Genomic DNA, 13,534 nt, shown 5'->3' with positions numbered 1-13,534 from the left:
TTTTGTTGGTCATGTCGAGAAATCTGGTCTTTATGTTACGAGCAAGGGAAACTACTGAAGGGCTTCAAATAGGAAAGTGATATATTTAGGTTTGATTTTTTAAAAGATGACTGGGTTTATGTTAGACTGCTAACCTAAAGATTGGTGGTTTGAACGCACCCAGCAGTGCTTCGTAAGAGGGGCCTGGTGATCTGCTCCCATAATGATTACAGCCAAGAAAACCCTATGGAGCAGTTCTACTCTAATACATTGGGTGGTCATAAGTCGGAATGGGTTTGTTATTTATTTATTTTTTTGGTGCCTGTATGAAGAAAGCGGAGTTGAGCGTGACAAGAGTTGGAGCGATGAGTTCAGATAGGAGGCTACTGCAATAGATTTATCAAGTGAGGCATAGTGTAGGCTTGGACTGTGAGGGTAGTGGGTAGTGGTAAGATGGAGGTAGAGTTTGTAGGATTTAGTGCTGATCAGTTAAGGGGCAGCAGGGAGAGGGAAGCTTGCAGATTAACACCCATTTTCTAGCATGAGTAACTGGTTGGATGGAGGTGATACTTTCTGAGGTGGGAAACAGTGGAGAAGGAGGACCAGGTATGGAGGACAAGGACTGACTCCTCTAAAAAACTAAACCAAGCCCACTGCCGTCGAGTCGATTCCGACTCATAGTGAATCCTCTAAAGTGCTATACAAATACCAATCAGAATTTCTGTATTACTAAAAGTACCCCATATGGTTGAATCAGAGAGGGAAAAATGGGCAAGTTGCATTTCTTTAGCTATTGCATGGTTATCTGCATTCCTCTTCCACCTATCTAAAGATGAGTCTGTAGTTTCAGTTGAGTTGCTTCCTATTCTTTTGAACTCATGCTGACCTTTTTGTGGTTTGAGACCAGGAGACAAGACCACATTTCATCTGAAATCATGTCAACAGTTAAAAAACAAAAAACTAATACATACAAATGGCTAAACAAATTATGGTATAATCACACAATGGAATAAGAACAAGGATGGATCTGTGAAACATCTCATAACATGGAGGAATCTGGAGGGCATTATGCTGAGTGAAATTAGTCAGTGGCAAAAGGGCAAATATTGTATGAGACCACTATCACAAGAACTCAAGAAAAGGTTCGAACAAAGAGGAAAACATTCTTTGATGGTTATGAGGGTGTGGGGGGAGGGAGAGGGATATTCACTAATTAAATAGTAGACAAGAATTATTTTAGGTGCAGGGAAGGACAACACACAATACGGGGGAAGTCGGCACAACTGAACTAATCCAAAAGCTAAGACGTTTCCTGAATACTACAAAACACTTCGAGGAACAGAGCAGTAGGGACAGGGGTCTGGGGACCATGTTTTGGAGAGACATCTAGGTCAACTGTCATAACAAAGTTTATTAAGAAAACGTTCTACATCCCACTTTGGTGAGTGGCATCTGGGGTCTTAAAGGTTGGCAAGTGGCCATCTAGGATGCATCAATTGGTCTCAACTCACTTAGAGTAAAGGAGAATGAAGAACACCAAAGACACAAGGAAATAGTAACCCAAGAGAAAAAAAGGGCCACATAAACCAGAAACTCCATCAGCCTGAGACTGGACGAACTAGATGGTGCCCAGCTACCACCAATGACTTCCCTGACAGGGAACACTACAGATAATCCCTGATGGAGCAGGGGAAAAGTGAGATACAGACCTCAAAGTCTAGGAAAAAGACCAGACTTAATGGTCTGACTGAGCCTGCAGGGACCCCAGAGGTCATGGCCCTCGGATTCTCTGTTAGCCCAAAACTAAAACCATTCCCGAAGCCAACTCTTCAGACAAAGATTAGACTGAACTATAAGACACAAAATGATGCTTGTGAGGACTGTGCTTCTTAGCTCAAGTAGACATGTGAGACTATGTGGGTAGCTTCTGTCTGGAGGCAAGATGAGAAGGCAGAAAGGGGCAGGAGCTGGTTGAATGGACCCGGGGAATACAGGGTGGAGAGGAGGAGTATGCAGGAGGAGAGGGGGAGAACAGCTAGGGTTACATAGCAAGGTATGTATAATTTTTTGTATGAGAAATTGACTTGAATTGTAAACTTTCACTTAAAGCACAATTAAAAAGAAACTAATTTGTACAGCCGCTTGCATGTTTTATTAGCAGTGATTTCTACACTTGGCCCTTTCATTGTTGAGATTTGGAATTTGAGTGGCTGATTGATTATCTTTCTGTAACTGGCTGCCTAAATTGTTTCATAAATATATTCAACAGGAGGATTGAGGGCTATGGACTGAGTGTTGGGCACAGCTTACTGGGCCTCAATTTAGGTGCAGTGCAGGTAGCATTCACCATGGAATCAATTCACTTTACTTCCCAAGCAATCTCAGAAGTATAGATTGCCCCTAGAAGTTTCAGGTTTGGGGAAGAGGTTTTTCCCAAGTGGGTTTCAGTTACACACAGAGCAGCATGTTCTATCTAGAGGACTAGCCCATGATACAATTTCATTCAATATGCATTCTTGAACTTCTATGTTATGCTAGATTCTTGAATATGATGACAGTACGGTAAGGAAGGCTGAAAACCCTGGAAAATGTATAAGTGGAGACAAAAATTCAGGTCATATTCAGCCAATTTTAAGGTTATTCTTGAGAACTCCCGGTTAACAGTGGAGTTAGGAGACAGGACTAGAAGGGTATTGCTTATGTTTCCTTACCAGTATTCCCAACTATTTTAAGCCATTCTTCAACTCAGTCTCCACCAGATGGTCCTAAGGACAGAGCAGCTATTTGTGCCTCCCATTGACATCTATTTTCCCAAGTGAAGAGACTGCCCCATATGTTAATACAATACGTTGCTTGAGGTGGAGCATCAGTTTGTATGGGTGGGAACCTCCTGTTTGCTCTCTTCCTGCCTCGTGCCTTTTACTGCCTCTCTGGTCTTTTCCAGGTCTCTGGCCTGTCAGGAGGACCATTGGTGCTGCGGTGGAAGCCAGTGGCTAAGTCTCGTGTATGGCGTGGTTACGGTTGCAGCCTCTCACCTCTGCCTTCCTCCATTTTGGGCTGGTTACTTTTGTGCTCTTCCTGAATGGTCTCCGTGCAGAGGCTGGTGGCTCAGGGGATGTGCCCAGCACAGGGCAGAACAATGAGTCCTGTTCAGGGTCATCGGAGTGCAAGGAGGGTGTCATCTTACCAATCTGGTACCCGGAGAACCCTTCCCTTGGGGACAAGATCGCCAGGGTCATTGTCTATTTTGTGGCCCTGATATACATGTTCCTTGGAGTGTCCATCATTGCTGATCGCTTCATGGCATCTATTGAAGTCATTACCTCTCAAGAAAGGGAGGTGACTATCAAAAAGCCCAATGGAGAGACCAGCACAACCACGATTCGGGTCTGGAATGAAACTGTCTCTAACCTGACCCTTATGGCATTGGGCTCCTCTGCTCCTGAGATCCTCCTCTCTTTAATTGAGGTATGTGGTCATGGGTTCATTGCTGGTGATCTGGGACCTTCAACCATCGTAGGCAGTGCAGCCTTCAACATGTTCATCATCATTGGCATCTGTGTCTATGTGATCCCTGATGGAGAGACTCGAAAGATCAAGCACCTACGAGTCTTCTTTGTTACTGCCGCTTGGAGCATCTTTGCCTACATCTGGCTCTATATGATCCTGGCAGTCTTTTCTCCTGGTGTGGTCCAGGTTTGGGAAGGCCTCCTCACTCTCTTTTTCTTTCCAGTGTGTGTCCTTCTAGCCTGGGTGGCAGATAGGCGAATGCTCTTCTACAAATACATGCATAAAAAGTACCGTACAGATAAACACCGAGGAATAATCATAGAGACAGAAGGTGAACACCCCAAGGGAATTGAGATGGATGGCAAAATGATGAATTCCCACTTTCTAGATGGAAACCTGGTGGCCCTGGAAGGGAAGGAAGTTGATGAGTCCCGTAGGGAGATGATCCGGATTCTCAAGGATCTGAAGCAAAAACACCCAGAGAAGGACTTAGATCAGCTGGTGGAGATGGCCAATTACTATGCCCTTTCCCACCAACAGAAGAGCCGCGCCTTCTACCGGATCCAAGCCACTCGTATGATGACTGGTGCAGGTAATATCCTAAAGAAACATGCAGCAGAACAAGCCAAGAAGACCTCCAGCATGAGTGAGGTGCATACCGATGAGCCTGAGGACTTTGTCTCCAAGGTCTTCTTTGATCCATGTTCCTACCAGTGCCTGGAGAACTGTGGGGCTGTACTCCTGACAGTGGTAAGGAAAGGCGGGGACACGTCCAAGACCATGTATGTGGACTACAAAACAGAAGATGGTTCTGCTAATGCAGGGGCTGACTATGAGTTCACAGAGGGCACTGTCGTTCTGAAGCCAGGAGAGACCCAGAAGGAGTTCTCTGTTGGTATCATAGATGATGACATCTTTGAGGAGGATGAACACTTCTTTGTGAGGCTGAGCAATGTACGCATGGAGGAAGATCAGCAGGAGGAGGGCATGCCTCCAGCAATATTCAACAGTCTTCCCTTGCCTCGGGCTGTCCTAGCATCCCCTTGTGTGGCCACAGTCACCATCTTGGATGATGACCATGCAGGCATCTTCACTTTTGAATGTGATACTATTCATGTCAGTGAGAGTATTGGTGTCATGGAGGTCAAGGTTCTGCGGACATCAGGTGCCCGGGGCACAGTCATCGTCCCCTTTAGGACAGTAGAAGGGACAGCCAAGGGTGGTGGTGAGGACTTCGAAGACACATATGGAGAGTTGGAATTCAAGAATGATGAAACTGTGTAAGTAACTTTTCCTTATTCTAACCGCCCCCTCCGCATCCCTTGCCATTTCCTTCTATCATCCTATATCACTCTTTAAAAGTCTTCCTTGTGTTTGTGTTTATGTTAAATTTTGGTTCCATCACAGGTATGCAGGATCAGCAGACATTACTGGGCAGGTTCTGCTTGCAAACTTTCCTTCAGTTTCCTCATGTTAAATTGTTTCTGGGCAAGGAATTCTGTGGCAGGATCTAAGGAGACAGAACATTTTGTCCACTGAAACCCAAAATGATGGCTGATGGAGGTGGGTGGTGGGGGGTGACAGAAGTTATATGATATCAGGTTTTGGGGAATACTTGTGACTAAGCACAAAATAGGAGACTGCTTGGGGCTCTCCTTCCTTCTGTCCTCATGCCAAGGGCTTACATGAGCTTTGAAGTCAACCCTTACCATTCTGGTCCAATCAGGTCATCCTCAAGAAAGCAAATGGCACTGGCCTTTTTTCCCCCTGGTACTGTACTGCAGTTGTATTGTATAACCAGATTTCAGGTACAACTCCTTCAATTTGGAAATTGCAAAATTGGTTAAAACTTGGCAATCTCTTTAAATGTCCATAGGCTATTTTATGGCATGAAACTTGCCCAGCTTAGGTGAGATGAGTCAATACAACTTGGGTCCTAGAAGTATCTTGGAGAAGCAGAGCTCCCAGGACAGTTGCCACCTGTGTTTAGTCACTGTTTAAACTCCCAGATCTGACTAAGCAGTGAAGGAGAAGCCTCTTAGGAATTGTGGGATAGCATGTGTCTCTGTGTGGTCATCTTTTTTCACAGTCCAGGATTCTCCTGAAATACTTCTTCTCAGGTCACTGCCCCATTTAGTCCTTCAGAAACTGTGCATATTACACTTCTATTGCCTCTATCTCCTTAAGGCCTCTCGCCATTGAATCTCCTTGCTAATTGGGTGCTCTGTTCTTTTCCCAGATGGATAGCTTTGGAGAAAAAAGCAGAGTGACTTTCTCCATGATTTACAGTTTATGAAGGGAGTTATAAGGCTCTACTGGGGTGGCCAAAAAGGACAGAGATGAGAAAGAGGAACCTTGCCTCTGAATTCCTTGCTCATGTCCACAAGCAATAAGCAGTTACAGGAGAAGATGTGAAGGAGGAAAGGTCCCTGGGTGGCACAGACGGTTTGCACTTGACTACTAACCTAAAGGTTGGCAGTTAGAACCCACCCAGTAGTGTCTCAGAAGAAAGGCCTGGTGAACTGCTTCTGTAAAGATAACAGACAAGAAAACCCTATGGGGCAGTTCTGCTTTGTAACACATGGGGTCACCATGAGTTGGAATTGACTCAATGGCAATGGTTTTGTTTTGTTTTTATAATGTAGAAGAGGTGATGTCAAACTATTCTAAGAATCTGCTAATAACATTTTTTTCAGTGAGAAATGAAAATGTACCACTACTAGAAGTGTGAGGGAAGGAACACATGGAGAAGGGAGGCCCAGAATCTAGGAAGACATGTCACAGAAGTACTTCTTATCATGTCCAGCTGTGGGACAAAACTCAAAGAAGGTTGGGTTCTGTTGGCAGCAGAGATAAGTGACCCAGGGTCCTCTGCTCTTGTCCTCACTCAGTTTCTTCCTAATAATGTGACCTTGGGCAAGTCATTTTGTGCCTCTGGGACTAAACTGTCTCATCTGCAAAGTGGGACTAAAAGTACTTTTCTTGCTTGGAGGCAGGGTCAGATCTTTGGTAGTTCCTTCTAGCTCAAAGATTTTCTGAACCACAGATGCAGGAGCTCAGTGTAAGCTATAATTGTACTAGCCAAAAATGGAACAAGGGACATTATCTCCAGAAAGTGAAATACCCATTGACAAATTGATTTATTAAGACTATGTTTAGTCATTTTGCTGGGAAGGATAATAATTTGTTAGCATAAGTAAAAACCTGTGCCTTCCAGAGAATATATGTGCTCTGGGTAGAGTATTTATACGTACAAATGAAGAAAAGGCCCTGGCTGGGAACACAAGCTCTGGGAAATTTCACACATGTCAGTATATAAGAGGTTATTGTCAGTTATTAAATGGCATCAAGACTACAGCATTAGCCATAATTGGACAGACTTGTGGTTCCTCCAGAGCCTTGCTGGTACAGTGGTTAAGAACTTGGCTGCTAACCGAAAGGTCGGCAGTTTGAATCCACCAGCCATTCCTTGGAAACGTTATGGAGCAATTCTACTCTGTCCTATAGGGTCCCTATGAGTTGGAATTGGCTCAAAGGGCAAGGTTTGGATTTTTATTTTGGTGGTTTCTCCAGTCCAGTGTCCTATCAACCAATGGCATGGAAGGGTGGTTTTTGAGAAATCAGAGGCTTGGCTCCTGAATTTTTCATCCCATTAATAATCAATTGTGCACCTATAATCTCTGAATATGACTAACCCTTTCTCAAACTCATTCGTGTTTTCAGCTGGCATAATATCTTGATGTAAATGAGCTTCAGGAATGATCACTCCTGGGTGATACTGGTTCTAAATGGATGTCAGTCTCCAGAAATTTGAGATTCTAAGGTATCTAGGACCTTGAAGAACAAGTCTAAGTTCCCTTCTCTTCCTTTGTGTTATTTTCAGAGACTTCAGTATAGATCTACATTTTTGGTCTTCATCATTGCAGAATAGTGAGTCCAAAACATGCTGGTCTATCCTGAGATAGCAGTCCTACCCTTGATATTTTAAACTGTAGCTTTACAACTAGAGGCAGAATGATCTAGCAGAAAAACCAGGGGCTCTAAACACACTGGGTTAAAATTCTAGCTCTACTGCTGATCTAGCCCTGTGATTTGGGGAAAATTTCTTAACCTATGAGATCACTTCCTCATCAGTAAATTGGGGATAATAATCTCTCTCTTGATGGGCTGTTACGATGATTTGAAATACTGTGTGCTAGTACCTGATACATGGTATGTGCTCAGTAAATGACAGCCTTTAATAGTAATATTGATGAATTAACAATATTCTTCCAAAGCGATCATCTTATTTACATTGAAAAGAGAGATCTCTATTTGACCCTAAGTAATGAAAATACTAGTTTTTGTTTTGTTACTGTGAAGGGTCCTAACCTAAATACAAAATATTAGAGCCAGAAAGGGCCTTAGACTATTAGAGCAGAGCTTCTCAAGTTTAATGTGCATATGAATCACCCAGGGGTCTCGGTAAAATGCAGAATATGATTCTATAGGTCTAGCATAGTGCTTGAGATTCTGCATTTCTAACAAGCTCCTGATGCTGCTGATCCAGACTTAGAGTAGAAAGACTCCAAAAGCTCTTGACCAAACCACAAGACCCCGAAAGGAAAGTAGCTTTTCAAGTGACTTGTTTAGTTGAATCATGAATGCTTGCTTTTCAATTTCAAGTTTCAACCCCAGCTTAGCTAGAACCCATCTTCTGAAGCTGTATAGTCCTAAATGAACTCCTTCCTTAAAGCCCTGTTATTGCAATACCAATTTAGAAACTGGAACTGAAACCTTCCAGGTCCTTGGAGCTGTGTGATGTCTGAACAATTCAGTTTTCTAATCCCCTCATCTTTGAGTGGCTTTGTTTGCCTACCAAGACGGTAGCACTGTCAGTTTTGCCATCACCACACTCCTCTAAATTTAATCAGGTTGAGATGGGGCCTATGCCGTATCAACATTTTAGGGCCCACGAGTTGGTTCTTATGCTTTACTTCTTTAAGGGTGCCTGCAGCAGCATGGCAGGATGGAAAATCATGAACTTTGGGGCCTGACGAACAGATGTGAATCCATCTCTCGCTGGCTGTAGCTTTGGACAAGTCACTTCATATGCCTGAGTCCCAGTTTTTTTTTTTTTTTTTTTGGAAAGATAAGAATAATATCTATACTGATAAGCACTAAATACCAATATGAAGAAAATATACCTGGAACGCAGTGGCTGCTCATAGAAGGTGCCTGCTCATTCAACAAACATTGATTAAATATCTGCTGTGTACTAGGTACATTCCTAGATGCTGGGGATAAATAAATGGATAGGACAAGCTGGCATTTCTGCTCTCAAGGATCTTACCCTTCAGTGGAGAGGCATATGAGACGTAGAGTCAAAACACAGGGGAAAAGTGCTATGGTTGAGATAGGTTCAACACAAGAAGAGTTACAGTTCCCTCCTCTGTGTGTCACACCATTAAACTTTTTAAAGTAACCTTCACTAAGGATGCAGTAGTGACAGTCCTGGGGAGGAAGTGGGTACATGATTGGTTTACACCCGCATTACAATAAACCCTTTACATTTGAGAGGGATACTCTTGAGGTATCCAGAAGAATCCCTACCTTTGTGACTAGCCTTACAGTATTGCATGATAATTATGGCTTTGCCTACTGGTTACAATAACAAAACCTCATTGAGATAAGGCTCCTGACAGTAGGCTCCCTCACTAAACAAGTGGCAGACTCCTACATCCCAGGCTCACAGCACGCCTCTGCAAAATAACAGATTATTGCAGCTCATGGACCTCTGAGGTCTCTGGGAATAGTCAAAGGTGCGAAAGTCAAATATGCAAATGTCAAGTACTAAAACTATAATTAAATAGCACAGGGCCTGCCTCTAAGGAAGAACAGAGTTCTGGCTGTGCGTTACATTTCCCACCTGAACCAGAATGTCAAAGCTGGAACCTAACTGACCTCCTGCTTTTACAAGCTAGGAAACTGAGATTCAGTGAGGGAAAGTAACTTGCCCAAGGTCACATGGCTAGATATGATAGAAAATTAGAATTGAGTTCATCCTGAAACTATTCAGGAGGAGAAATATTGAGCTCATGGGGTAGGGGAAATTCTTCCCTAGCCTAGTGATTTCTTATTGAGAATAGGTGGCAAGCGTAGTTGGGTCATCTTCTGGGCAGTCCTATTGAACTGCAGACTAGATCCTGTTCCATGAAATAATGAAATTTTTCTAAAGTGATATAGGCCATTCTCTTCCTGGGGTGCTTTCTCTATAAAGTTTTACCCCCAAAGGAATCTTTTCATCAAAACCTTTTAGAATCTGCAGTACTCCATGACACAGTTTGCATAGTCTACAATTTGATGACAATACAGTAGGCTTTTTTCTTTTTCTTTGGCTCAGCAAGGTGTTAGGATAGTCTCCTTCCAGCCACAAGGGGAGATTATTTTCTCCTAGAATGCCTTTTCTGTACTGGAGGAGAGTTACAAGCTATAAACTTGGTGAGGGGGAGTGAGATGGAGGTGGTGGTAGTTCTCCTCTTAGCTCATATCCCTCCCTTTTTCTTTTCTTTTGTCTTCAGTGCCTGACTTCCAGTAACAAGATCCCTCCAGGTTTAGGTAGACAGTCATGACTTCATGGAACCCACTGTGGAGCTATGTGCTTGGCCTGATTTGTCCTGAAGAAGGGAATCCATATCTAAGCCAGTTACCGGATGGGATACTTAGCAGTACAGGGGAGTATTTCAGGTAGGATTGTTTAAACATCATTCACCCCTTCTGGGCTGAAGGAGTGATTAAAGGCTACATGGATATTTTAGCAGAAGGGCCCTAGGTCCTGATATACATATATATATTTTTCTTTTTTAATTCTTTCTTGTTTACTTTCCTAGTGACTTAGACCTTCAAAGATCTTAAAAAATGACCTATTTCAACTCTGTAGCCCATAAAGCATCCCAAGTCATCTAAGAACCTCATGCGTTTGCAAAAATTACAGGAAGTGCAAAGTCTTCCCGACTAATTTGCTTTAGGGCCTAAGAGGGAAGTGTCCCTTGGCAAGATAAGAGCAGGCAACACCCTCACTTTCTGGCTTCCTCAAGTGTCACAGGGAGCATAGTGTCCATTGTGCTCATCCTTGGTCTGCTCACATGAGTCTGTCCTCTGGTGTGAGAAAACTCAGGGGCATAGGGTTGGAGACTCCACCAGGGGGAATGTCAGGTTGGGATGTCAGGTTGAGGAGAAAGATACACTGTGGTTGGAGATGATCACATGACTGGCCCATCAGAAAACGGATCATCTCATGCTCAAAGCAGGCTCTCCTGTGCACTGCAAAGAGGGGAGTTAGTTGGGGCTTCAGGCAATAATAAAGGAATGCAGGTGGGGATCCTGCCATGGGCCTTGCTTGTTTTGTCCTGACTTTTCCAGCTCTTAAGGTCAAAGTTTCCTCATTCACTCACAAGAATGAAGGCAATGGATATTTGGGCAAAGTGAGAGGGTGAGGAGGAGGACTCTTTCTCGTGTAAAATCCTTCAAGTTCCCAGGTGTATTTAGATGGTGCACGGTGACCCATTCCTTTCCCACCGTTTGGCTCTGCCCTCAGCAGCGCCTTGAGGAAGACAGTAGCCATCAGAGCCGTGGTCTTTAGCTTGTTCAGGATTGTTTACTTCTTCTTCTTGTTTTTAAAGAGAAACTGAGCTATGTTTTTAGAACCCAACTTGGGGTCATGGCATAGGGCAAATAGCATATAATTGATAGTTGGAAGAGAGAACTCCTTAATCTCCAAACAGAGCAAAGTCCCCACATTTATATTCTGAACAGCCAGAAGCATTCAGCAGGAAGCAGATACTTTGAGGATTTTGTTAAATGACCAGGAAGGAAATCACTAGGTAAATATTTTCAGGTGGTAATATAGTTATCAGCTATAAGAACTATATCCCCACCTCTCTCATCTACCAGGTACCCAAGTGGGAAATTATTTGAATAAGTAGAGAAGTTGTTGAGGTTGAAAGTGAAACTTATTTATTACAGGAAAATTTGTTTTTGTGAAAAGTTAGTGATCACTAACCAGTTGCCATTGAGTCAATTCCAACTCCTGGCAACCCCATGTGTGACAAAGTAGAACCATGTTCAGCAGGGTTTTCCATGGCTGATTTTTTGGAAGTAGGTTTCTTCTTCTGAGAAATCTCTAGATGAACCTGAACTGCCAAGCTTTCAGTTAGCACCCAAGCACATTATCCTTTGCACCACCCAGGGACTCTTTAGTGACCACTGGTTGTTATGTGCCATCAAGTCAGTTTCAACTCATTGCGACCCCATGTGACAGAGTAGAACTACACCTTCTCCTCACTTATCAACATGGTTAGGTTCCAAAGACCAGGTTGTTATATAAAATTGTGTTATGCAAAAATGGAAGATGACTACATCAGATCACAAAATGGAGGATGACTACAATATTACATAATGGCCAGATTGCATCATTACATAACTGCCAAACCACCGAAAATCATGGCCCAGCCAAGGTGACATATAACCTTAGCTATCGAAGCCAGTGTTACTCTCACCTTGCACCTCGGTGTTCGTCACTGACAGATGTATGTTGTTAATGTGCAAAATAGTTGGCCAGTAGAATTTTTACTATTGTCGTAAATGTGAAATATCAGATAACGAGATAGTTGATAAGTGACAGGAAGGTGTACCCCATAGGATTTTCTAAGCTGTAACCTTTACAGGACCAGACTGCCAGATCTTTCTTCAGCAGAACTACTGGGTGAGTTCAAACTGCCAACTTTTCAGTTTGCTGTCGAGCACTTAACCGTTGTGCTAGAAGGGCTCCATTAGTGACCACTAGGTACATATATATATATTTAATGTTAGCTGTTCATTTTGCACCATTCCTGCCCTCTCTGCCTAAGGGTCTGCATGCATAGACACAATCTAGCTTAGCCCGTCCCTGCCTGAGCCCAGTTCAGTTACCATCTGATGGGTAAGGTTCATGAAGAACCATTTATTTATGACCCAGTCAACACCTTGTAGTAGGTTCTTTGATGCAAAATAAGTGACATACGATAATGGTAGTAATTTAATAAGAAGAATATGACAGAATATGGCCACAAAATTATAGTTTATGGATGATAAATGCTGCCTTCTCTTTCTAGTAGTCCATCTTTTTCCAGTCCTTTTGATCTTGATTTGTAACCTTTTGGCTTTCTTCTTGTGTATCCCACATGATCTTCACTGACCCCACTACTGTCTCTGACCATCTCTTTCTGAGTCATGGTGATGCAGGGTATACCATTACTAGGCCGAACCATGGCCCTGGCTGTAAATCCTCATATATGTCCACTTCTTTCCCTGTTTCTGCCTTCCTTTCTGTTTTTATACTATTTTATTACACTTGCTCTCTCTTCTGGAGTCCCTGGGTGACCCAAATGGTTCAACACTTGATTACTAATGGAAAGGTTGGTGTTCAAACCTACCCAGAGACACCTCAGAAGTAAGGCCTGGCCATCTGCTTCTGAAAGGTCATAGCCTTGAAAATCCTATGGAGCTCAGTTCTACCTTGCACATATAGGGCTGCCACGAGTCGGAATCTGCTCAGCGGCAACCAGCAACAACAACAGCTCTCTCTTCTAGTCATTCTCTGCTGCATCCTTCCTTTCTCTGTTTCTGCTCCAGGTACTGCAGACACCACTAGTGTGGTTTCTGCTCTTCTTTGTACCCAGTGACTTCCTCCTCAAATTCCCTTTGCCCTATCTTCTTTTGAATCCTATCTTATGCCCTACATTCCCTTCCTTCACACTGTTGGCATGTATACTTGGATTACCTTCTGTCTACTGTCTGATCTATGCTTTCTTTCCATGATCAGGAAGGGTCCATGAAAGTATCCCTTAAGAAAGCCTTGGACAGAAGAGCTAGTTTCACAATAGCACCAAGAAGACAGATATTTCCCAGGAAACAAACTACTCACTGTGATGCTCTTTTTCCCTTCACCATAAAGTGTTCTCCTGGCTGTATGTTAGGAGAAGCAGGTTTAATTGTAAGGATACAGAGTAAACTGAGGCGAGAATCA

The 13,534-nt window shown here is 43.2% G+C and overlaps 1 protein-coding gene across 1 annotated transcript in view; it reads left to right on the top strand.

The window, feature by feature from the left end:
• Nucleotides 1-13,534, top strand: part of SLC8A3 (solute carrier family 8 member A3) — a 200,372-nt gene that overhangs the window by 39,432 nt on the left and 147,406 nt on the right. The window contains exon 2 of the mRNA XM_049897952.1: nt 2,924-4,769. Within this exon, the coding sequence (XP_049753909.1) occupies nt 2,986-4,769 (1,784 nt within the window). The 5' untranslated portion in view covers nt 2,924-2,985. The remainder of the gene's footprint in view (nt 1-2,923; nt 4,770-13,534) is intronic.

This window comes from Elephas maximus, chromosome 10 (assembly GCF_024166365.1).
Source record: "Elephas maximus indicus isolate mEleMax1 chromosome 10, mEleMax1 primary haplotype, whole genome shotgun sequence".
NCBI lineage: Eukaryota > Metazoa > Chordata > Mammalia > Proboscidea > Elephantidae > Elephas > Elephas maximus.
This window is presented reverse-complemented; position numbering and strand designations above follow the sequence as displayed.